General features: G+C 44.2%; 2 protein-coding genes across 4 annotated transcripts; one reads left to right on the top strand and one right to left on the bottom strand.

Annotated features, from left to right (window-relative positions):
• Window positions 1-12: 12 nt before the first annotated feature.
• Window positions 13-4,823, top strand: MTERF2 (mitochondrial transcription termination factor 2). Its single transcript, XM_052668609.1, has 2 exons — window positions 13-76; window positions 2,897-4,823. The coding sequence occupies exon 2, from the start codon at window positions 2,908-2,910 to the stop codon at window positions 4,102-4,104; it is 1,197 nt and encodes a 398-aa protein (XP_052524569.1). The 5' UTR covers window positions 13-76; window positions 2,897-2,907; the 3' UTR covers window positions 4,105-4,823.
• A 2,080-nt stretch (window positions 4,824-6,903) lies between these two features.
• Window positions 6,904-19,308, bottom strand: TMEM263 (transmembrane protein 263). 3 transcript variants are annotated; one of them, XM_052668610.1, is made up of 5 exons: window positions 19,192-19,308; window positions 17,886-17,950; window positions 16,787-16,920; window positions 13,740-13,809; window positions 6,904-9,484 (listed from the first exon to the last, which is right to left on the bottom strand). In XM_052668610.1, the coding sequence occupies exons 4-5, from the start codon at window positions 13,801-13,803 to the stop codon at window positions 9,198-9,200; spliced, it is 351 nt and encodes a 116-aa protein (XP_052524570.1). In that variant the 5' UTR covers window positions 13,804-13,809; window positions 16,787-16,920; window positions 17,886-17,950; window positions 19,192-19,308; the 3' UTR covers window positions 6,904-9,197. The 3 variants fall into 3 exon arrangements, with proteins under 3 accessions (XP_052524570.1, XP_052524572.1, XP_052524571.1); XM_052668612.1 differs by lacking the exon at window positions 19,192-19,308 and adding an exon at window positions 18,094-18,809; XM_052668611.1 differs by lacking the exon at window positions 19,192-19,308 and having other exon boundaries at window positions 17,886-18,809.
• Window positions 19,309-25,929: the final 6,621 nt, after the last annotated feature.

Below are 25,929 nucleotides of genomic sequence, written 5' to 3'. Positions count from 1 at the left end.
CCGTTCGTTCCGCCCCGCCCCGCCCGCTGACAAGGGTCGGGCCCGGCGCGGCCGCGCAGCGCTCAGCAGGAGCCAGGTCAGGCGCGGGGCGGAGGGGCCGTGTGGGAGAGGGGGGCTGTGCTGTAGGGGTTGCAGCTGGGTGAGAGCCAGCAGTCCATCTGGGCTGCCTTTTGGGTTTGTAATCTCTCCATACGTAGACTTGCAGACCCCGTTGCGATACAGGTATCAACCGTTGTCCGGCATGAGCTTACAAGAACTCTGAACTCTTGGCACAGGTTAAATACTCAGGACTGTTGTGTGACAACAGGTGCTGTTGTCATCTACAGACTCCGACATGCATTTCAAACACCAAGTGTGACCGCTAAGCTTCTTCTCAGTTCCTGCTGCACGCCGTAACATTATCAACTATTCATCTCTTTTCACTATAATCTGCTCACTGTTTTACAAAAGTTCATGGGTATGCAGTCAGATGTGGTTTAGCAAGTGAAGAATGGCCTGGGTTGAAAAGGACCACAATGATCATCGAGTTTCAATCCCCCCGCTATGTACAGGGTTGCCATTCTCACTATCACCAAGGAAGAAATGACTGTGATGCCAAATATAATTCCAGACAACCTAAAGCTTCTCTAAAGCAAACTTAACAAGAATTTCCATGTCAGACTTTGAAAAAGAAAAGCGCAGCTTACTGTCGCAGAATTTGGCCTTGTTTTTAAAAAGCTCTATAACTAATCTGTTAGATGACTCTCTATTGTAAGTGTCTGATTACTCACAAGGCAATTTAGCCTAACAGCTGGATTACACATTGAAATAAAAGTCATGGTTAGTTATTTTCCCTGTTTGTACTTTGGAAATATCACCTGACACCCCAAACAATTTTAACAATAGTTTATTTAGATGGCAGTTTTCAACTGAGCTAAAACATTAGTGCAGAAAGCACTGACCTTTCAGAGACTGCTTACTTTGACTGGACGCAGTGAATAGAATAGAATCACTCAGTTCTCAAACACAGCCAGTTGTGTCATCTCTTCTGGAGGAGAGGCTTCAGTTTTCAGTCCTGGTGAAAGTCACTTTTTCAGGATACAAAAGGAAACAACACTGGAAAAATCTGTGGCTTACCTGCACTTTGGGTTGCTTTCACAGCTACTTGGAGAATCACTCATTCAGTGCTAGAGCTCACTGGGCAGTAATTCTCAAGCCACAAAGTGTATGAAGATAAAGCCATTAAACCTGGGGTTACGACATACAGCTTAGTTGAGCTGTGAGGTCGTGCCTCAAAAACTTGAAATATGACTAACAACCAAGTTACTGATGAACAGCTTTCTGCTAACGGCAAGCTGGAGTGTAGTTCAGCATTTTCTATGTCTTAATCTACTAGTTTATGATGTGGCAACATAATAAATAAATATAAAACTATAAACTGAAAAGCGTCAACTTAAAAGCAGTGATACACATTATTGACAAAAAAGTATTTTATCACTAGAAAATGTTTAACCATACCTGAAGTTCTGTCACTTGATCCCCTAAACAAATCATGAATTTTCATGAAAGATGGATATAAATCAGATTGTAAGGGTTTCACATAGCTGTTCTGCATGAAGCTTCTTAATTTATGTTATGCAAGAGATCAGATTGGGTGACTGTAACTGTCTTTTCTCTGTAAAAAAAAAAGTAAAAAAAAAACCCAGCCAATAAAGCCTTACTTAATACTCTGGGTACTTATTGAAGCACAGTATGCTTTGGAAGAGGTGAATGTGACTGTATAAATAGGGTTGTCCAATACCCAACATAATTGTATCTTCTTTCCCCCTTTTGAGTTAGGACAATTTTCAGTGTGTTAACAGCAGCAGCAATTAGGTCAAGCATTTCAGAGACCAGAAGTTCTCACTTCCACCTCGGTGCTTCCCAAAGGGTGTTACAAAACCACCCCCTAGGAAGTTAAGGATACACTGTGTGATATTTATGCATGCACAACTGCCACTGCAGCTCCTCTAGCAGAGCAGGGGGCACTGCCTGTGCTGTTCACGATACCTGGCACTCAGCACCAGCAAAGCTGCCCCACTGGGTTATCCCCAGCTGTGCAGTGGCTGTGCACCTACCCAAAGGGCTGCACGATGGCTCTGGGCCCACTGGAGGTGGCAGGCAAGGACAGAAAGCAGAAGGTGGAAAGAGGGTAATGTAGAGGCAAGTAAAGGCCTGAAGATGTGGCACTATGCTTGCTTCCTCTCCCAACTATCAGGGTGATTACTGAGCCCCAGTTAACAGATTCAGCTAATGAAAAATGCATAGGTACACAAATGGGTTTGATGATTCTTTCCTTAATTGCATGGAGAATGAGTTGATAAGGCAGTTAGGCTGTAACTGCTACTGAAGGAGCACCTGGGAGTGTTCTGACACATGAAGGAACATGTCATGCTCTAAACAATGCCTAAGCAGTTAAGCAAATACATTCAGAAGAGCTAAGAAGTATGTTTTAAGCTGTAGTTTAGTGTTTTGTTTTGTTTTTATTCATTTAGTAGAATTGCTGTCAAATTAAATTGCATGTAACATTTTTCCACTGCAGAGTGAGTGAGCTGTAACACCGTCACTAGCAGGAAATAGCTGACAGCTTTGTTCTCGTATGACTGCAGCATATCATGGACAGAGTGCTGCCCCCATAGCAGCACGGTTGCATCCACACGTTATGTTCTGGTGAGGCATCAATCAGAACATTAACCTTTCAAAAATCTTTTCTTTCCCTTCTGCACAAAAGCTGATTTTTTGTGCTAATAACAAAAAAATACTGTTAAGAGTAATTTCTTATGTCATCTCAGTCTAAATATCAACGGCTCTGAGAACATTGTGAGGTATAATTTGTCTTCAGTGTGTTTTCAAAGCATTGTTTTTCCTCTCTGCGTAGAGCTGCATTCCATGATGTTGAGAGGAGTTGCTCACAGTGCAAAAGACACAGTTACATTTCTGTTGGCAAGATGTCACTGCAGTAGCCCTGCGTTGAATTTTTTGCCCTTACGGCCTGAGGTAACAAACAGAAGCTTCTTAATCCATTCAACGTACACAACGGATACAAAGCCTAGAGAGGAAAACAAAAAAACCATTGAGGACCTCCACAGACTGTCAGTTGATATTAAGAAGATACGCAGAGGAAAGGAATGGGTCCTTCTCCAGGAGGTGGCTTACGTCCCAGAAATCGCCAGAATTCTACAAGAAATGGGTGCGGATGAGCCTGCTATAGCCAGCATCTTGGAACGCTGCCCAGAGGCAGTGCTGCGTAGTCCTGCAGAGGTGAACTCTCAAAGAGCTCTGTGGCAACTGGTATGCCAGAAGGAAGACCAGCTGATTAAATTAATAGAGCAGTTTCCAGATTCTTTCTTCACTACTGGGTATCACGAGAACCAGAAAGCAAATATTCTGTTTTTTCAGGAACTGGGACTTAAAAATAATATAATCACCAGGTTCTTGACGAGCGCACCCAATATCTTCCACAATCCAGCTGAGAAAAACAAACACGTGATAGAGACGTTACAGAGAAATTACTTAAGTTTAGGAGGTTCTGATGCAAATATGAAGATCTGGATACTGAAGTTACTGAGCCAAAATCCATTTATTTTGTTAAGTACCTCCTCGGCAATTCAGGAAAACTTAGAATTTCTACAGAAGAGTGATTTCACCGACCACGAAGTCCTACAGCTGCTGTCCAAACTTAAAGGTTTTATTTTTCAGCTTACACCCTCCACTATGCAGAAGAGCATGCTTTTCTCCAAAAACGTCTTTAAGTGCAGCGATCAAGAATTCAAACGACTAGTGCTGAAATGCCCAGCCCTTCTCTACTATTCCGTTCCAATTCTGGAAGAAAGACTTGAGGGACTGCTGAAGGAAGGAATTTCTATAGCGCAGATTAGAGAGACACCAATGGTGCTGGAGTTGACAACACAAATTGTTCAGTACAGGATTAAAAAACTCTCTGCTTTGGGATACAATATAAAGAGTGGAAATCTAGAAAACTTGAATGGTACTAAGAAAGACTTTGAGGCAAATTATGGTAAGATACAATCAAAGAAGGAGAGACCGATGTTTAATCCTGTTGCTCCTCTGAACATTGAAGATTAATTTGAAAACTGTACTTAAAATTATGCAATAGAGAATGATCAAAGAGAAAAGAAGTTTTGGTTCTTTGATAGCAGTTGAAGCAAAAATCATCTTAACCAGGTTGTAGCCTTACGCTGTCCTTTGTCGTGGAGCGGGCTTTATGCACAACTTCATTATAAAATTGCAGCTTTTTAATGCTGGTTATGGGAAAGGTTGATTAATCCTTTACATAAGGATTATTTTTTTTTCCCCCTGGGAGCATCTTACATATCTTTTTGGTTCTGATTTCCTTATCTGCCTGGCCTCTAGCTTCTGTGGCTTTTCAGCTCCATCTCTGCACTGTCTGTGGTAGTGCTTAGCGTAATCTTTATCTGAGAAAGAAAAGGAGGATTATTTTGCCAGTAACATGAATCCACCCACTGGTCCACTGCCTTTGGAGATGTATATCGAGTTCCATTCCTTTCTGCTGCAGGAAGTGGCTACAGCTCCTGCATCCTGAATTGAAGAATTGAAGCAGATGTGACTTGTGGGTGGCAGGACCCAGCTACAGCATAGTCTGAAAACAGGCAGAATACAGCATTTGTATTTAGCAGCTGCTATGGTAATACCCTAGTGTGTTCATTTACAAACCATACCGCAAAGAAACTATAAGACAACCTCCTTGAAATTTCCATGACTATAGAAACTGACTCCTTTTGCAAAAGGATGGGGGGCAGAAGGAAATACATTTATTGCTGTTACATGGTTGTTCATTTCTTCTTTTCTAGCAAGGCATGGGGAGAGAAAAGGCTACAGAGTGACTTAAACGAGTCTCACATGACTGAAAGAGAAAGGGAAAAGTCCCATTTTTGTATGGGTATAGCAGAACTAGAGTCTGAGCACACTGGTGATTTAAAGTGACCATCAGATTTGCAAATAGCTGCCATAGTTTCCAAGTATATGGGTGAGGGTTTCTCATGTATCACTGTAATTGTTGACAAGTGCTGGCTTTTAAAGTAGTACCTGTCCTATAGTGTTTAAATCCTTGGGGGATTTTTATTTGTTTTCATTTATGGGCTGTGAATAATAATTAAAAAATAGTAGCAGCATTAAAGTTCCTCTCAATAAAATTAGAATCAGCAATATTACACGTAAAAAATAAAGGCAGACTTGCTTAAGCAGCTGTTCTATACAGATTCCCCTTTGGCATCAAGAGCTAAACCAACCACACCCCCACGCCAGGCCATCCAAATCCAGGGTTCCTTTTCTTGAAGAGGAGCTTTAAAACACAGAAGAACAGTGGTATTGAATTACTTATCTAGAAAGTGAGCTGCAAGGTGATGCCACACAGCATGCCACATTAACTAGTGCAAAATCTGGTCAAAGCTGTGATGGGATGCCAGCAGGTCGTGGAGGTGAGCACCCTGTGGCCAGAGCACATGTGGTGGCAGCCAGAATTCAAGTGACACCACCACCAGGCACCACAGATGTTCACCTGCCTTACTAAGCCATTTCTTGGGTGACTCTTCGAAACACACAGTTGATTTATAGGAGGGAGCAGAGACAGCCATATGGAAAGATTGCAGCAGCTAGCCTTTGTCACTGTTTGACTGTCCTCCAGCACTCAGCTTTTACTGTGATCACCATATTTCAATTCAAAAGCCTCCATCCCTCAGACACAAGGGGGCATTTCAGCTCTTTGGAGGTATTCATAATACCATCTACTGTAATGCTGAGCCCCAGAAACAAGCAGTCATTCGGGATGAAAAGAAAACTGAGACATAAGAGAATGTTTTCCATAAAAGATTTTAGCATTTCCACTGGTGTCTGGTTATACAATTCCTGCTACTGCTATTCCCATCATGTAAAGTACTCCCAGTAGCAATGAAAGAAATACGTCATTTTCCTGTTTCCTCAACAATCACTGCCAGTTATTGCAAAAGCATTTTCCCTTCTGCAAGTTTCAAAACAAAAGCATAAAAACTCCTTTTCTATACCTGCCTGCCAAAACTCATTCAGCCCTTCATCCTTAAGTATGCCTGAGGCCTGTCTCTCTGCTCTTCCCAAGTTATATTCAGTAACAAAACCTCAGGTGAGCCCTTGATTACCAAAACATTACTCAGTGACTGCTACAGTGTTGAAATCCTCTTCTTAATCTCTGCTGTTATAGCGATCGTGAACATAGAATCATTAACACTGGAAATGACCACTAAGATCATCTAGGCCAACCGTCAGCCCAACCCCGCCATGCCCACTGACATCCACACGGTTCTGGAACAGCCCCAGGGACAGTGACTCCACCACCTCCCTGGGCAGCCTGTGTCACTGCAGCACTGCTTTTTCTGGTAAGAAATTGTTCCTAATATCCAACCTGAGCCACCCCCAGCATGACTTGAGGCCATTCCCTCTCATCCTATTGCTGTTATCTGGGAGAACAGGCTGATCCCCCACCTTCTCAAAGTCTGTGGCCCAGTTTTTCTTTGCAAAACTAGCAGTCATGCATACAAATCATGTTCATAAACATTTCCCCTTTTGAAATAGGGGGGCTGGGAAAGCGAGAGTTAAAAAAAATTTGATATTCTATTCAATTTCCTACAATCTTAAAAGTGGGTATCGCCAATCTTCAGTTCCCAGGAGAAAAACCAAACAAAAACCAAACAGTGAAGATGATGTTGCATTACGTCTGTGCACAGCCAACACCACAGTAAGCGTGGGTTTTGTTAACAGCAGCTTGGTGCTCTTTAGGTGCAGATTGCCTGGGCCACCAGTGCAGTATGAAGATTCAGACAAAAGCATTTACTGATCTGCCTTTCTCCACAAAGTAACTAAGGAAACTTTCAGTAAGTCTGAAACAGCAACAATTTAATGTTTCACAAGAGTCAGGACAGTCAGAACAAGTTCTTAAAGAAGGGACCTTCTTAAGTGAATGAAAAATATGCAGAATACAGGAAAAAGCTTTTCTCAAAGATTAAAACCATACGCCATGGTAAAACATTTCAGTTACAAGATTCAGAAGTAATAACTACAGGACATGCGAAGAACAAAACATACCAAAGCGCTGGCAACCTTTTACAGTTCTAACATTGCATCTCTCCTAACACGCTTGTTCTGCAGCAAGTTTCATAGCATAAAAATTAAAGAATGCCATAAAAAAAAAAAGGGGTAAGACAAGTTCAATGTTTGAGTGTTCAGAAAACAGTGAAGGGTTGGGTTGAGTGTTACAAATCTTGCTATGCTCCCAAACAGCTGGCGTGCAGTGCTCACTGGTAGTGCCCTGGGGTACACTGGAAACTACACCAGGCTCAATAATTCGCAGCAGCTCCACTGCTGCTGGTGTCTGAGGTGCTCATTCCTGCAGCTATCTGGGATCTGCAAACCACGCGGCATTCCGTCACCTTCTGACTATAAAAATAGTTAAGGACTGCATTTATTGCTTGACCTTACCTCATGACACACTTCCAGCAGTTCAGAGATAAGCAACTGGTGCAACTGAGAAAAGGAGCAGAGGTCCACCTGCAGGGTTTTGCTCTCCCCACTGCCCCAGTCAGAGAACCTAGCAATACATAATCATTACTGATCGCCTGTACAGCTGTTCCAGACTGCAGCTGAAGTACCAATGGCTCAGAAAGACAGGGTTACCACTCTACCATCATGTGCACAGTTTACATTGAACATCCATGAATACAGGAGCAAGTTTTAGACACGTAATATACTTTTTTGTTTTCTTTAATTTCTAAAAAGTTTCTATATACCCTTGAACAACCACAGCTACCTGAAAAGTAAGCTTATAAGCTTAGAAGTTTTTGGAAGGAACACAACTTTTTAGAAAATACTGCATATACAACGTTCACAGCCTTCTTATTTGCAAAGTCAGCACACATACAAAAAAAAGATCACCAGCAGCTTCTACTTTAAGGCAACCTCAAGCTGTGTCCTTGGAGTGCAATTTGCCTCATACACTGCGGAGGACCTACAGATGTTCCCATATGAGGAGTGTCAAAGTTTGGCATTTGTCAGTAAACAGCTTACTCAGATGATTTTTTTTTTTTTTTTTTAAAAGGGAGCTCAGATGCCATTTTTGGTTTAAATAAAAGTACTGCATTTTACTCAAAATGCTAAGCATGAGATAAAGATGTAGTGAAAAAATTATTGCGTTTGAACAGAGCAAGAAGCTAACCTGGCACATCATGGAGTTGAGACAACAGCTGTACTGGTTCTTCAGTGTTTTCCAGCTACACAAAGCAATTTTTCAAGTTACATAGCTGTGTTAGATGACCAAAACCACTTGCTCACTTCCATTAAGCCATCATTATTTTCTGGTGTCTCTCAGAAGCTGATCAAAGCGAGTCTCCACTTGCAGGAGACAGATGCCTATCATTAAATACACCTGAGATTTAGCAGTTTTGTATTCACTAAAAACTGAGCAAGTTTCAGGTATGTGAGTCACAGAGTCTCTGAAGCTTGTTCAATGAACTGCACAGAAACAACAGGAGAGCTCTTTACAAAGCTTCACCTAATAAAGCAAGATTCTTTTCTAGTAAGGCATTAAGTTAACTGTCATTATCCCTTGCACCACGCTGTCAAACTTTCTCACCTCCCATCTCCCTCTCATTTCCAATCTGTTTGCTTCCAGTCTGCAATGGCAGAATGCAGTCATTGAAAACTGTCAGGCTGTCTGCAAGTACTGTTTCCTAACTAACTATTGAGGCACATCCCATGGTGCCATTACACAGCTCAAGGATCCTTAGCAGGAGGGTGCGGAAGCCACTGAGGACAGTAAGTGGCACCTCATCAAACTGATGGCACGGCAGATTATCAACTTAAGTTTCTAAGTTCACATTTCAGTCCAAAACTGCAGAAGACTTATTCAGTATGCATTACCCCTTCAGACACACACACTCGCTCCTATAGTTATCAAGTGTAACATTCCACCAGGTACAAAGCTTGAAAACTAGGCCGTAACAAATCTTCATATGCTGTGCTAGCCAAGCTTCTTCTGTCCTTTCTGGATGAAATCAGCTTTCTCTTCAGAAGACAGTGTCTAAGACACATGGCTTCTCATGGTCCAAATCTTAGAAGATTTTAATGCCACCAAGGTAATATTCTAGAAAATCAAGTATGTCTCTGTTTTGGCTTTAGTCAGACTTGTCCTTTTTTTTTCCTGTTAAAGGCACTTTGCTTGCAACAGCAGATCCTACTGCTGTAACACCTCCAGCCACAGCAGAAACACCTCCTTTGACCAGCCCCACTCCCATTGAAGGCACTGATGTGACTGCTGTTTTGGTAATTTCCAAGCTCTTCCCTCCAATCCAAGCAACACCCCCGATCGTGGCACCCACAGCTCCCTTTGTCACACTGAAGATGCCACCAGTCACACGAGAGAGCACGCCGGGCTGCTGCTGGGGGTGGTCTTTGATTGAACCTGAGGGAGGAAACGGCAATCAAGTCAATCATGGTGCCACAATTAAAGCATTTTCAAAAGAGTTATTCATAAGCATTTCCTTTTGTAGTCTAACAACCACTGCACGCAGTACATACATACTTTACCGTTTATTTTTCTTTGATGCTCATACAACACCATTGTTCCAAACAGGAAAGTGCAGTGCAGTGAGATACATACACCTCAATGCTGTTTTCTAAAATGCAAGTCAACACAGGGCCTAGAAACATCAGGTACGCAGTTCCTACATAGTTTTAAGTGAATAAATCAGTCCCTGCCTGTACAACCACCAGCCTCTTTGATGCTGCCAAGCCTTGCAGTCAAGAAGTCCACTTCTGGATCTCATTAATGGCAAGGCAACATTGCTCCCCTCCAGTTCCACAGGGCAAGGTGACAACAAAATAACTTCTAGTTTAGCTCATGAAAAGCAGTCCCCAAAGGCATTAACAGCTGTGCAGGCAGTGACAGGCTCCAACCAACAGAAATCCCACTATGACACAGAAACAAAACTCAAATCACTTTTTTTTCCTGCCCATTGTTGATCATGCAAGTCTGGTTCTCCTTTATGTTATGTTTAAGCTGTGTTTTGAATAATGGTTCCTTGCTGCATGCTGGATAAGTCAATTCACAGTTTCTGTTTATGGTACAATTACACAGCTTCAAACTAATGGAAAATACTGAAGTAATAGAAAGCCTCCCAGGAGTCACTACTTAACCCCTTCGAAGCTTACTAAGTACTTTATACTTCTAACTGCAGGCTTTTAAATCCTGAGGAGACGCACATCTTACCTCTGAGGTGACCTAAGATTCAAATCCATGTGCCACTACTGCGCAACGACAATTTCATCTTCTAAGAACAGTACGTTTGGAGCAGTTTGGTTTGCTCCAATACTATGTTAACATTTTATTTCAGCACAGAACATAACTCACTGTACCTAAACACTGGCACACAATATTGTTGGCCTACAATACATTTTTGGTGTGAACCTTGGGGAATCTCTGGTCTTTGCAGCAGCGTGGCATAGGTGTGTCTCAGCTCTTGCCTTGTCAATTCCTCACTAACCACAAATACCAGTTTCAGATAGCACCATGGCAAGAGATAGGCAGTTCACAAGAAATAAGGATAAGAGTCCGACTGTTTGTTGAGTTCTGCATGCACATGCATGATTTATAAATAACAGTAGGTAGAACATGGAATTCAGCGGATAGATTTCCTTTCTTAGCGAAAAAACAAGAGGAGGAACCAAAAGAGAGCATGGGCAGAGCTAGGGAAGGAGTAACCTTAAATAAAAAGGTGAAGGAGTCTGAGACAGGAAGAACACACTCAGAAGAAGACAGTGAATGTACAGAGAGGCTGGAGAAAAGAAAAATTAGATCTAAATTCAAAGACCTGTCAGTATCTCCTGAGATGTGCCAGAGGAGGACCAGCAAATCAGGTCTCTGTTCTCCAGTAACTATTCAGGCTCTCTTAGCTGCTGACACCTGAGACTATTTCTCCCAGCACTCATGAGGAAAACTACAGTGAATGACTGAATGACTTCCTACGTACATCCAGAGTTCATGGTAATGTCAAGAACTGAACCAGAAGTCAGAATTAATTAAAACAAAGTTGAGAGTTAAAGGGTGAGCCCAGAGTAATTCAAACAGATGCTGTCTAAATCCAAGAACTGACAAGTTCAGCACAAAAAGGCATCAAGAGCAATAGCGCAACTCAAGGAAGCAAGAAAAAAAAATATTACAAATGCTTCTATTCCATCTTACATTGGTCTCTGTCAAGAAATTGACACATAACAGAATGGATTGTGGAAACTAGAAACATTAATTGACAGATTTTTACTTAAAACCAAGTAACTCCTGTAGCCTTCACTCTGGACATCTCCAGCACACACTGACAACAAAAGTATGCAGAGACAAGAATTTATATTTACATACAAAAAGCCTTTAGAGTAAAGGTTTTTTTTATTGCTGGCTGACTACTACTCTAGGATATGCATTCCTGGTCTCCTCGATCCTAGTCAGCACAAGAAAAGACAGCATGTTCCTAGATTCAAGGAGAAAATGCCATGAATTCCCAGCACAGGGGCTGACTGCCACAGTACCTCAAAACCACCTTCCTGCTCACAGTCAGACAGTGAACAAAGGTCTGAATGAATGTAGCCTGCAAATTTGGTGCCACCTGCAAAGCAGAAGGTAAAATACAAGAACAGTACTACCCACAGCAAGTATGAGCAGAAAGCTTCCTCATGTGCATTTCCTTAAATTCTCCAGGCAGCATGCTGGACAAGCATCATTTGAGCAAACTGGAACTACTTCTGTCTTTAAAAAATAAAATTAAAAAATAATATCCAACAAGTTGGTTTCAGAATTGAGCCTTTCCTCTAAAAATTCACATTGGCAGCCAGTTCACAGAGCTGTACTTTTGGCCAACACTGAACTGGTAGCGTCCCATCCACATCCACCTTTTTGTGATGCTGTAAGCATATCACATATGGAGACCTGGTATAACATTTTAAAAAAAGGATGTTCAAGGGTATTCCAAGGGTTTTAACTAAACTCATAAACCTTGAAGACTGTACATGAAACAAAAGCGAAAGGGAAAACAAGTCCTCAAGGATGATGTTGCCATTATAACTAGTTGGGTATCATTCCACCCCCTCTAGCTACACCAGCCCCCTCCACCTGCTTAAAGTACATGCTCAAATGCTTATTTTTGTATTAAGCTACTGTGCAGAAGTCCTTGTTACTCACAAATTTTAAATAAAACCTTGCATATGCAAGCAATGACCAGGCTCTGCTGTTAACACTCTGAATCTGGACAAACTAGACAGTCAAGGTGAGGTTGGGGAGTTCTGAGCACCCTGACCTAGATGCAGGTGTCCCTGTTCATTGCAGGGGAGTTGGACTAGATAGCTTTCAAGGGTCCCTTCCAATCAAAACGATTCTATGAAACTATTCAACATGCTAGGAAGACAACAAACCAACCACTTTTATACTGTCTTCTTCAACAAAAAAAAATCAATTATAATTTACCAGTCAGACCATCATTCAAATTCTATACACGTGGTTTGGCATGTGTGAAACACAATTCAGTCTTCAAGGAGGAAAAAAAAAAAAAAAAAAAAAAAAGGAAAATAAGCTTATGGAGTTTGACTTGAATATAAGATATATTAGGGCACAGGTTCCAACCAGACATCTGTTCTCAGAAATGCTTCAAGGATCTTGACAACCCTACGAGAGCTTAACAAGTATTTTCTCTTAACAATATCCTTAAAAACCCCACTGCACTGCCAAAATGTATTTAGCACTTTCTTCTCATCTTCTTGTCCTTGTACTTCCTCTGTTAAGAATACAGCAAGTTACTCCACTTGAACCTCTTCTGCTTCAGCTGCGGATAATACTGCTGTTCAAGTGAAGTAAATTGATCAGTTACACAATAAGTAAAAGCTGAGAAAAAAATAACCAGCAAACAACTATAGCTTTTAAGTGTCATTATAAACCAAAGAATAATGAAACAGAGCAATCAGGGCTTGCTGACCTCTACATATGTTTGGTATTAAGGTGAGAGAAGACGAAACATAGAAGACCTCTGTGTTGAGAGTGGTTTTGGATCCAGTATGCCCCCAGCCACGCTACACAAACCAAATCCTCACAGTCCACAGCCTAGAAGGGAATACTGCTCACTCAGAATTTTTATTTCCTCTGCAGATATAACAAGACATTTAAAATTCATTTGGTTTGTGGGACCAAGATGTCCCTGCATTCTTTTTGTCATCTTCATGAAACCATGAGATTAAGCCAACCAGTGAGAACCACAACTGATTTTTATCATGGACAAAGAGTCCATGGAGTACTTCTCCAGAAATAGAGACAGATCCATCCTGTCTAAAAGTCACAAGTACTACAAACTCAGCAAGCATCCAAAAGGGTAGCTGGGCTCTTTTCACCTCATATATGGATTGATTCAGACCTCTGGGAACTGATCTGCAAACTACATCCTTCAGTATCTGCCCATCTCCTTTACCTTACCAGCAGAGTTATTAACCACAGTGAACTCAATGGTTTGTATCAGGACAACACAGAACTGAACAAGAACCCAGGCCTATCCCAAACCAGGACTGAGTTGTTTACTATTATTCAACAGTTAACGGAGTTCAACTCGCAGATCCATTTTTAAAATAGATCTGACCTTTTGAGAATTTCTGTAAACTTACCAGGTATTATGAAAACTAATACATACCCTCTGGTGGTTCATCATGGAGGTAGGACGGGACTTCCTGATGACTTTTGTCTGTTTGATTCATTGTTGCCTAAAAAACATAAGTTCACATATGCTACAGAACTCTTCTGCCAAGGCAAAAATACAATTTGTGAATCTAAAAGTCATACAGCATCAGTTCCACAGACAAAGAATTTATTCCTCATTACTAGATAAGCTGGTATCTGCTGCCCGATTACTGCACTTTTTATTATGAGACTGTGCTGTTGAACTCTTCAACCAGATTCAGTACTTGAGGAGGAGCCTTCCAGCAGGTTCAGCCACCTTAGCATGAGCAGCACCCTACACCAAGCACACATCAAGCAGCCACCACCATACAACAGCTTCTGATTATGTGCTACGAAAGAGATTAGCAATCATAGTGGTGGATGCTGGAAAACAATAGCAGTCTGCCTGTAAGACCCATTAGGACCTAGGAAGCAGCAGTTTAAAGAAAGGAGTGCTTGCAAGAGGATTTGAATAAAGGCCAGGAGAAAAAAACAAACAAACAAACAAAACAACAAAAGGTGAAAGAAACATAATGAAAACATTCCAGATACCCAGCAGCTGCACTGCACACACCATGTGGTGACGGCAGCACAACTGGAGCAGTTTACCTATATACAAGCATTCCAAAGAAAACACTTCAGGTGACATTAAAACAAAACAACCAAACCACACAAAACCCACCATAAGCTACTTCCTAGTGCAGCTCAACATCCTTCTACCTTCCTGCCTTGCCAGGGGACTTCCATATTTTCCTCCTCCCTGCACACACTCGCTGACCACCAGCACAAGAACTTCAGCCCCTCCTGCCATGCCCATTTCTGCAGCTCAGGAGGGTGGATCTGAAGAAGGGATGATGAGGCAGACACACAACTCAAGGGTGAGAACAGTCAGCCTGGAAAAGAGCAGCTCAAACCCTCACAGCGCAACTGTGAAGTCAAAACAGCGCAGTAAGAGCCAGCACCCACATGCTGAGTGATAGATCTTTGGATAAGCAGAAAGCCTAAACTGAACATTAACAAGTCTTCACGATCAGCCCTGAGGGGATCGGCTCCCAGCTCAGGAAACATGGGAACCTTGATACAAGGAGCAGAACAAGAAAGTGAGCAACAGCATCTACCGCCAGCACGATTTATCTGATGGCAATGGCAAGCAGGTGCCCTTCTGTCCTTTGATGTGGAAGCAGAGAAACAGGAAAGTGATTAACAGCACATCAATATGGGAGACTAAATACATGAAAGCTAAGAGGCAATTTGGAAAAAAGCAGTTATGTAATTCCTTGTTCTTTTATTTAATCACAACTCAGTGAGTTTGAAAAGAGCCTGACAGATCCTAGGAAGAAACAGAAGGGGAAATGAGTTCTGAGAAAGGACGGGATTCAGCACCAAGCCATTTCTTTGCTTTTGTCTCCTTATTAAAAAGAAGACCTAGCCAGCCTTACCTCAAACAAAAGGAAAAACAGTGAAAATAATTTTCAAAATGACTCAAGGGAAACACAGATGAATTAGTACAGAGAATAATCTGTATTGATTAAAAAAACTACCCCTACGATGTATTTGAATCCCCAATATCTAGCCTGCTTGCAGCTCCCAAAAAATCCCAGATGAAATTCACTGCTTGAATTTCCAAGAACTTCGCCAACAACTCTTCATAAAAGCCTCAGAAAAATAATTTAACCCTATAATGACAAACAGAATAACATCAGAGACCACAAGCAAGCTTAGAGAGCAGTTGGAAACTGGTTTTGAAGATGGCAGAATGCTAGGAAGCATCACAAGATCCTTGCTGCTTTAGTATTTTCCACTGTTAAGAAGTTAATGGATTCAACAGCACTGACAGCATGTACAACACCAGAGAAGCATCGAGAACCTACTGTGGTAGCCATCATACAAGTATTCAAGCCCCATTCCGTGGAAAGAACTGGAGTAAGGTAGGCAAACAGGTAACATGGGGAAAAAGACTGCTTCACAGCTGTCTGTAATCCAGGTTAGGCCACTGACAGATTGACTTATAGCTGCCAGCCAAGAAACAAGTGAAGCAATGTATTGATAGGGGAGCTTCACAGTAGAGTTTCTTGTTTAGGGACAAAAAAAAAAAAAAAAAAAAGACAACAAAACCCTGCAGCACTCCATAAAAGCAGTGATGCTTTCCCTTCCCCCCCTACCTTCCCCAGATGATCAAGGTTATGGAAATCTTGAATATAAGCTACTTTTTAAAATGAAGAGCAGAATTTAACACAATACATCACTTACCTTCAACAATCTAACACAATTAGGACACCTTCTAAGCCACAGAAGTGCCTCATTCTCCTACAGCTCCATGGACTGCAGTGGCCTACTTCACATGGGTCAGGCACTGGTAACCTGCTGTTACCAGACCGCAGAGAGCCAGAAAATCTTTTCTAGGTCTGTAAAAAGCAGCTAATGAAAACCAAGTCACCCTTAATAGGACTCAGCTCATTCTAGAGGGAAGGGAGCCTTGAGGGGCCTGGGATCAGAAAGTTGAGCAATGCTACAGTGCAAAAGGGAAAACTGGATCACAGTGTCAGAAAACAAAACAACTCTTGCCACAGAAGAGAGCTCCCACAGTACAATTCAAGCCTTTTTGTTTTTCTGCACCTTTTCAGAGACACAAAGAATCAAGATCTATCTCCAGCAAAGGACTGAAATGTTTTAGATATCTTGATGACAGCTTGACTCACGCTGCTTTCTTTCCTGTTTAATGTGACAGGAGACTTTAGAATCTCTGAAAAACTGTCACAAATCCTGCATGCTGAACAGAGCATAGCTCATCTGGTGAGCAGGAAGCACAGAAGCACACCTCAAATCTGGCTCCTCTCCAGAGACTTAAGCTGAGCATTTAATTGACTGGAGGTCAAAGGTCTGGAACAATTCTCAGAGGCAATGACTTCATCCAGTCCAAGAAGAAGGGGATGAATACCATTTTTCTTTAAAAACTGGAGTTGGCAAACGGGTTCTGCTCTTCTATCTTTAACATAATACCATCACAGTGAAAGCACTCACCTACAATTCAGTGTCTCCTTGGTGTGATGAGATCCAAGCGCTTACGTCCCACCTTGGAAGGGAGCCCACGGTTACCCGACTGCGGTGTTTCCTAAGCGAGGCTCCTCTTTACTCTCCCAACTAAAGGTACGTGCCTGCAAAAGAAGAGAAAGCAAAACTCCTGAGACATGATGGAATTGTTAACTCTCATCCTACACCTAAGGCAGCTGGAGGTGCAAGGATAACGCTCTGCCTGGAGAACTGTATCATTCGGACACAGCATTGATTAAAGCATCTTGGAAACATCCAAGTTCAAGTCCCCCGTACTCTGAATCTGCAGACACGCAGAATGCAACAGCAGAATTATTCTCAGCATTGCAAGCACATGCAACTAGACAAAGATTGATCACAACTTGGGAACTTTTCTGACATATTTTGTAGAATCTTACTCAAAGTGTGCTAAGGCTGGAAAGAAAAAAAAGATGAAAAAAGGGAGGCTGGAGGAGAAAGGAAGCAAACATCTCTCCTTGGCATGTTCATCCTATGATGCTGAACTCAGTATCTTGAGTCTCTAGTGGAAGAGCCCTGCTTCCCTTAACACACACACATTAATTGACCCCACAGAAGCAAACAGATGGGATATGGGATCTTGAGCCCTGGTACAGAGGGACAGCTGTGAACAAAGTATCTGGGGCACGAGTGATACTTCCCAGTTTCTTCTCTCATCTGTGCAGATGAGCGCATAAGCTTCGTGTGTTCTTATGTAAAGAAGTAGAAATAAGTGTGGACCTCATGGGAAATTCTGAACAAGAACACAAGTGACTGGATGCTTTTTTCCCCTCTCTGTGCTCATGAAGGCCTCCCCCCCAAAAAAAAGGAACCCACTTTCTCAGTTGGTTTTAAAGAAGAAAGCACATTCTTCCAAACTGTCAGAATGCAAATATCCAGAAGCGTCAATTATTTACACAGTTGTAAGGAAAGAAGTGGCTCAGAAGTGGTTTTACGGTCAAGACCTAATGCTACTATAGGACCCTGAATGAAGGCTCCAGGAAGTGCTGGAGGTCCCAGTCCAGCCATGGATACATCCACATCCAAGCCATTAAACACAAGAATTTCTCACCAAAGATACTCCTTTGTGAAAGAGGCGTCAGGTCAGCTGTTTCCTCAGAGATGTTCCACATCCACCTAGAAAGAGAAGTGCTGCATTAATGACATCGTACAGAACAGGGCTACCACTGTATTCCTGCCACAGTGGGAAGAGGCACTCAGCACAGCCTCCGAGCCTGGCCGTTATGAGATTCAACTCTCTGAAACACTGAGGGCACAACCTCTCCTTCGTGAGCATGGATGGAGATCCTGGACAGCAGCCGGCACTGATGGCCATCAGCCTTCCGCCAAGCAGCACGTGGACACGTGTGCCACCTCCCTGACTTCACGCAATGCTCACGGTGTATCCCAGGCTTCACAGTCAAACAGCTCCACTGTCTGAGCTCAGCAAACCCAGCCCAGCAGGCGCCAGCAGGGGCTGGCTTCTCTCAGTGCCACCGCTCAGATGTCTGTGGGCAGCAGCACAACGACCCAAGGATGAGGCCAATTTCGCTTGGCAGCACCGCGCTGCTCCAGCGCTGGAACCACTCCTCGGGCAGAACTGTGAGCAAACCGACCATCCCAGCTCAGCCCAGAGCATGGAGGGTGCCGAGAATGGCCCAGGGCTCAGCTATCGTTACATGCCCTGCCGGTTACACAGAAGCACTCTGCCCACAGCCGCGCGGAGCAGGCCGCCTCCCTTCTGCCTTCAGCTTCCGCAGGGAACCACGTCTCCGCTCGGTGCCCGACCAGGCTGGGTCCCCACATCGCTCATACAGACAAAGCGAAGCGCTTCCGGGCTCCTCTCCGTGCAGTTCAGCTTCACGAACGTGGTGAAAACAGAGAGAAAGTTACGCGGGAAACATCCCGACGCGGAGCAGCGTAAGGAAACGGACAGCACGGGAGGCCGAGCAGCGCGTCCCCAACACGGAGAAGTTTCGGGAGAGCAGAGCGAAGCGCTCCTCCCGCCGCCGCGGGGCTCGGGCGGAGCGGCGGCCCCAGGCGCCGCGCAGGAAGCGGCCGCCTCGCCGCGTCCCGCCGGTACCTCGAGCCCCGCGGGCCGGCGCCGGGCGGCGGCACTGACGTGGCACCGAGGCCGCGGCGCAGCGCCGCGGCCGCCCTCCTTCCCCCCTCCCGTCCTCACGGCGCGGGGCCCCGGCAGGAAACACAAAGGCTGCGCCCTCCGCGGACCGGTGGCCCCGCTCGGCCGCGGCCGAGGCCCCCCGCCCGCTCCCCGTCCCCGAGCGGCAGCGGGAGGGCGGCGAAGCGCCGGACGGGCGATCGCCCTCCCGCCCCCGGGATAACGGCGAACGGCGGCTCCCCGCTCGGCACCCACTCACCGCGCGTCGCAGCGAGCGCGGCGCGACCCGGCCCGGCGGAGACTTTACTCCCGCGCCGTCCTCCGCTGCCGACGTGGCGCCCTCCGCCGCCCGCCCCGTCGGCGCCCGCAGACCCCGCCCCAGCGCCCGGCGCGGCCCCTCGGCGGGCGGGGGGCGCGCAGGCGCCGCCGCTCCCGCCCCCTGCCCGGCCCGCGACTCCGCACCGCCCCGGGGTGCCTCTCGGGAGGGTCGGAACTCGTGGCCGTCGCGGCGCCTTCGATCGCTCGGTGGAGCGACCTCCGAGGTGAAGGAAGACGAATCGGGATATTGTGAGCGAGCTCGGCTCCGACGCTGGAAGGAGGCCCTTGTTCCCGGAGGTCTGCCCCTGCTGTTCCTCCAAACGTGGGGATCCTGTGGCTGGCGACCATCCCTTGCTTTGAGGGCCTGTCTCTGTGCCATGCTGGACACGCAGGCCCATCTCTTCGTGTTCAGCATTTTCTCCATAACGCTGCCGGTCTCCCATAACCTTTACAACACGAGGCACCTAGAGATGGCAGCTCTGCTTATGCCAGGGGGGTTGGGACTTGATGATCCTTGAGGTCCCAAGCTATTCTGTGATTCTGTGATCTGAAAACTCTTCACCTGCTATGATCTGAAAATGAAAGGCATCACAGTGATAGAAATCACTCCTTCAGGTTCTGAAAGACGGGGTGGAGCAGAGGAGCACATCAGCCAAGCACTGTGTGTGAGTGGGCAGCCTGTGCACCCTGAGCGCCCAGCAGTGGAGCCCTGGGTCACAGCTCGGCAGGCACAACAGGAGCTGCCTGACCCACATCTCGGCAAAGGAAGGGCTGGGCTGCAGGGATGGCATCTCTGTGACTTCCTTCTCATTTCATGAGAAGTTTTTCATGCATGGAACCTTTACACCGTTAGTGATCTCCAAAGGTCTGTTATGAATATATTCCCAAAAGACCTCTTGAGTACTTAGCTTTCACGCTACATAAATAGCCTTCTTTCACTAAAAATAGCTATTCCAGAACAGAAAAAAAAAACATTCAGTCTTTCCCTGTGGAGGAGTGGTCCCTTCCCTTAAATTATATGTTTTTAGGTTATGTCTGTGAATGCACTATGATTACAGAAAAAAATATGAAAGAAGGTCAAAATATATACATTTTGTATCCCATTATTCTGATTATCGTTACTTCTCTGGCTGCAGTACCTGTGGGGAACTGCAGCCAGGCTCAGCATTTCACTATGCTGGACTCAGTGTGGACTGCCCTGAAAGCAACCATTCTCATCCAGTGCAGAACTTCATTGAAGATGTGGTGTGTCCCCTCATGGCCGGGTGGCAGTTTTTTTTCTCCCTTTGTTGGCATCAGTCATGAAAAGCCAGAGCTATGGAGAGAGCATCAGTCCTCTGGATGTGGTGAGATCTGTGGGATATGCCTGGCCAGCAGACTCCAGCAGGACTTCTCGCCCTGCAGGAGACCTGAGAGAGGAACACAAGAAGGAAATGCATGAGATACTCTATCTGTGCTGTTTTGGTTCATTTTTAGAGATAGCTGTCTCTAGGCCAAATGAGAAGACCACATAGGATGAATGGATAGTGGATGAATGAATAATGGATGGATGGATGGATGGATGGATGGATGGATGGATGGATGGATGGATAATGGTTGGACGGATGGATAATGGATGGATGATGGATAGACAGACGGATGGTGAGTGGAAAGAAGGAAGAAAAGGAAAGGAAGGAAAGAAGGAAGGTGACCTATCCAAGATTTGTTGTATTAGGAATGGTGAGGCCAGTGGCCAGTGTTACCTTACTAACAGAAGCAAGACCAGCATGCATCACTCACATATACACAGTGTCTTCACTGCATATGAGGAGACATGCTTGCTTAAGTGTGATGTCTCTCCTGCAGCTGCATCTTGTCTCATAGAAAACGAAACTGTCTGCTAGGAGTACTGGGTGACTGCAATGCATGGGGAAACAAAGTCAGAGATTCACGTGGTTCTGGTGATGGTTCAGAAAGTAACAGGTCACACACACCGCTGAAGTACAGTACTGGATACCAGTATCAATCCTAAGTGCCCTAATGCCTTTCTAGAACACAGCTGACTTCAGAGTTGTACCAATACAAACTGGGAATAAAAAAGAACTCATTTTTGAGTTTTTGTAACTGTTTTCTTCATGTGAACTCTCTGGTTCAAGCCATTATCAGAATATGAATATATATTTTTAAAAAATTATCAGGAACCATCATGAAGTCCCTTCCAACCCAAGCCATTCTATGATTCTATGATTTTGCAGACTGTACAGTCTGTTCACTACTGAACCATTAAACAACCGTTTCCAGCAACAGGGCCATTAATGAGCTTGTTTCAAGTTGATTCTTGGTGCTCAGCGTCATCTTAATTGCTATTTTAAATTTATATTCTGCTATTTAACCATGTGGTGCAGTGATGTTTACAAAGGTGAATGGATTTTCTTGTCTCCTTTCATTGGTCAGACACAGTGCCCTTTTGGGGTCAGGTGCCAAGACTGAAGCCATGCCAGCCCTGAAGCAGTCTGGGTCTCCTGCTTGTCCTGCAGGGTGGCATTTTTCTGTGCAACTGAGACAATGCTCAGGTGGGCACTGAAAAACCTGGAACAAAATAATTTCTTATAATTAAGTATTACTTAACTGAACGATATTGCCCTCTTTAATCTATTCATTAAGTTTTGTTGCCAAGACACAGAAAGGCTTCGTATCTGTGGAAGTGCAGTGGGGAATTTTAAAATGTACCTTTGATAGGAAAATGACCAAAGTAATTGAAGCAATTTCTCAGAGTACAAATTAAATTCTAATAGGAAGCAGCATTGTTCCTCCTATCACGCATTTTTTACATTATCAGCAATTATTTGATGTCCCAATCTTACGAATATGAGCAGTCATGAGTAGCATGAGCAAAGTTTGCTGAAACAAATGAGCCTGGAAAGGTCAGCTCCCTGCCTTGGATAAATAAGGTGAGCTGTAACACTGCTGTTTAGTCTCCTAGGTGTGGTGTGCTTCAAAGAAGCATGGCAACTCTTTTTTTTTTTTTTTAATCCTCTTTTAAACAAGTCCTTCTTGCTGTTTCCCATCTGTGTGCTCTGCTTACTTGTGTGTATGCATAATGTTTTGCTGTGTGTTAATAAGGCTGAAGGTTGACTAAGAGTTGGGTGTGCGCTTGCCCACTTTTGTAGCTTCTGAAGAAAACTGCTGGCATGGAAACCTCCCCCAAAAGACTGACATTTCAAATAACGTGCTGAACAAGCTGTCCTGAACATGAAGTCAGCTGAAGTGTCTCTCTGCCATGCCTCCGTTCTAGTTGTGAAATAAAACATTAACACAGCCTGATTCAGTCTGCATAGCAAGAAGGCCTTCCATGTTTCTGAGGTTACAAATGGTGTGCAGATAGAATCCAGACCTGCAAGCGTGCTTCTTCTAACTTTTGTCTCACAAGTGGTCTGTGCAGAGCTGTGTACCTTCTGTCAATTTAGACGTTCAGCTCCCTGGTCTGCTTCCTCCTTCCTGGTGTACTGATGAGAAGCCCGAGCAGTTGGAAAATCAGAAAGATATCTCCATGCTTTGTTACGGATACTTCACTGCAACAAATAAACAACTGCTTTCCTGTTCTCTTGTTTTCTTCCAGAGGTGGACTATGTAAAATACTCCATGATCTGACTTAAGGTCTAGTAAATGGTCTAATTATTGCTGGTTGTTAATCAAGAGAGACAGTACTGATTGCCACTGGTCCTCAAGGTGTGCATATTGGCATGCCAGAGACTCTGCTGTTTGTATTCTTCTCTATGTGGAGTACAGTTTCCTTCCTTCTCCTCATTTTCTAATTGAACCTATTTTTCCTTCAGTTCCTTTTCCTATTCAAGAGTAAATATAATAACAATGATGATGAGGACAATGGTGTAACTTTTATTTGTATTATGTTACTTCATTTGTATTTTATAGCACTGACACTCCTGTACTGCTGTTAAATCTCTAGGAGATGGAGAACTATTTTTCAGGAAGGATGTGATAGGATTGCCCATCACTTACTTAAGTACTGCTGAGACATCTTGTGGAGCAGACAGCAGCTGGGCACAAGAGGTGAGGTACACGGTCAGCCTGTGTTCTCGTGGTGGGAGCTGGGGCTGTGCATAGTTCTGCCAGGAGTGATTTGGGAATCACTCCTGGTGTGCTGCATGGATTTGCCAGGATGGCAAAAAGGTGGCTGTAGGCTTGGGCTTACAAGGGTTTACGGAGTTTTTGCCAGCCAGTGCACTGTGTGACTTTGCAGTTCTGTAGTCCTTTTCCATTCATTAGTCAGAGCCCTTCATTGACCCGTCGTTAACCTCTGACCATCATTAACTACATGATCATCCCTGGGTCTGTTTAGAGTTCGGACATTAAATAATGGCAGTCTTCTCAGCTTGCTCGACTGTGAGTGATTTCTGAACAAGAGACACCTAGAATCAAATAATAATAAAAGATTAACTTTTTTCTGAGTAGAACCGTGGTTCAGGTAAAAGCCTCACGAGAATGTATCATCCTTGGAAAAATATAGTGCATCGCATCCACTGTTTTTTACAAGGATGGGGAATACAAGGGACATGGTGCCATTTGTTAATAGGATATTCTAGAGAATAAAAAAAGGAAAGTTCAGACTACTCATTGATTACAGAATAAAAACACGATGACTGTTTGTAAACTGAAAACTCCTTTGAATTTGGAGGCCATGTCAAATTTTGGAAGATTGGTCTTTACACTGCTGAGATAGAGGGCCCTGTCTCAGGATTTGCCTGATGTTTCTTCACAGACTTTAGATGTGATCTGGAAAGTCCATAGCCTTTCTGCTTTGGTCTCAAAAAAAGAAATGAGAGGACAGCTCCAGTCCATCTCTTGTTAGCTTTTCAAAGAGTCCCAACTTTTGTGTTGGGAGAGACCCCTAAAGGCCATCCAGCCCAACTCCCCATCCCCAACAGGGACACCCACAGCTAGATCAGGGTGCTCAAAGCATAGCTTTCAGGAGGGTTTGCTCTTTCCCTGCATTGAGGTGAGACATGAGACAGAAGACATTTTTCTGGCAGATGTGAGCAGCTTGGGGGGAGCAGGGTCCACACCTACTGGCACTGCCTACACCCAGTGCTAAGCCTGACGAGGAATCATCCTCCTCTTTACTTGGACTTACAGTGCAGCCCAGGAGAGGAAAAGCAACGGTAAGAATCCATAGTTAGTAGGTTAATTTTTATTTATTGATTCTTCAGTCCATCACTGTATGGGTAGATGAGTTTCAGGTCTGTGCCAGCACTCACACAAGGCACCAACTTGACTCTATTCAGGTAGAAACTGCCTCTTAGCATCATATCCTATTATCAGTTTCTATAGAATTATCAGTTTCTATAGAAATGTGCTGAGAGGGGAGGCCCTAAAGCACTCATGAAATTTCTAAAATTCATAATAATTTAATCACTGCAAATGATTGGTCTCTAGGCTGTTACGCAGACTATGGTTTAATTAAATACTCATGGTTTTCCTGCTGTTATTTGCATCTTTGGTGAATATACCTTAAGGCCAATCCCTGTAGCCTATACATGTTGTACAGGTAGAGGAGGACACCCTTCTGTGCCTACTTGAGTTGCTGTGTTTCACCTGGGCATCTCCTCCTCTCTAAGCTCTTTCTGGAACAAGCCTGGTTATTGCCCTGAAAAAGAGTTCTGTTTTTCCCTCGGTGCATTTGCCTGGACAGTTAACGGGGCCTGCTTCTGTCAGATGGTGGTGTCAGCTGCGCTGACTTTGGCCTCCATCCTCCTCCAGCAGTCTTCACACCCTCAGTTGCCTTCACCCCACAGCTCAGGGCATGCTGCACACCGTTGGCTGTAAAACCACTGCTCTGTCCAGCTGTGACACAGCCTTCCCAGTACTGCAGGCATTTGAGGTTCCAAAATCACAGAAGCTGCATCTTAGCACTATGTAAGTACACAAGTACACCTATGTTGGTACACAAGGGAATGGACTTGCTGTAGAAACCCCAGCCATTTTTGCTGGGTGGAGAGAGAGGACCCAGAGAGATGAAATCTGCCGGACTAAAGCTGGCTTTGTGGTGGAGGGCCCTTTCAGTGCAGAATGGTATACGCCAGCTGAGACCATAATCGAATGGGAATAAACCTACGTGAGGATTAGTGCATCTAAGCAAAATATTCAGCAAAAGTGCTTCCCAACTGCAAGCACAGATGCCTTTTTTTACTAATCTAACTAAGCCCTGATGGCATAAAGCATCAAACAAACCTGATGCTTGAGCACAGACGTATGCATTAAGGCAGGTATGGCTCATATGACCTCAGCCTTCTACTTACATGCAGTTAAATATGGAGCAGTGTGACTGGCTCATGCTGACACATAGAATGAGATCTAGCTCTGCACATCTGTCTTCCAGCGACAGCAGCAGCAGTTGCTGAGGTTCAGATCTTTTAGTGAAACCAGCAGATGGCATTCATACACCACAGGCTTCCCTGCTCTGCAAGTTCTGCAGCTACTCGGTCCCTTCTCCCTTTATTAGGGGAGATAGAGTCCCTTGCACAAGAGTATCTTCCAGATCAGTGCAGAGCTTTGTTTTCATAAAGGTAGGAACATTTGCTGTACACTGCCCAACCTGATAAATTACTGGATGGTGAGGATTAGATATGTTATCCCAGAGATTAAAATTTGAATTAGATCTCACAGAAATAAGCTGCTATGT

This window comes from Tympanuchus pallidicinctus, unplaced genomic scaffold (genome assembly GCF_026119805.1).
Source record: "Tympanuchus pallidicinctus isolate F22 unplaced genomic scaffold, pur_lepc_1.0 scaffold8, whole genome shotgun sequence".
Taxonomy (NCBI): Eukaryota; Metazoa; Chordata; class Aves; order Galliformes; family Phasianidae; genus Tympanuchus; species Tympanuchus pallidicinctus.
The sequence above is the reverse complement of the archived record's forward strand: the minus strand, read 5'-3'. Positions and strand labels throughout refer to the sequence as shown.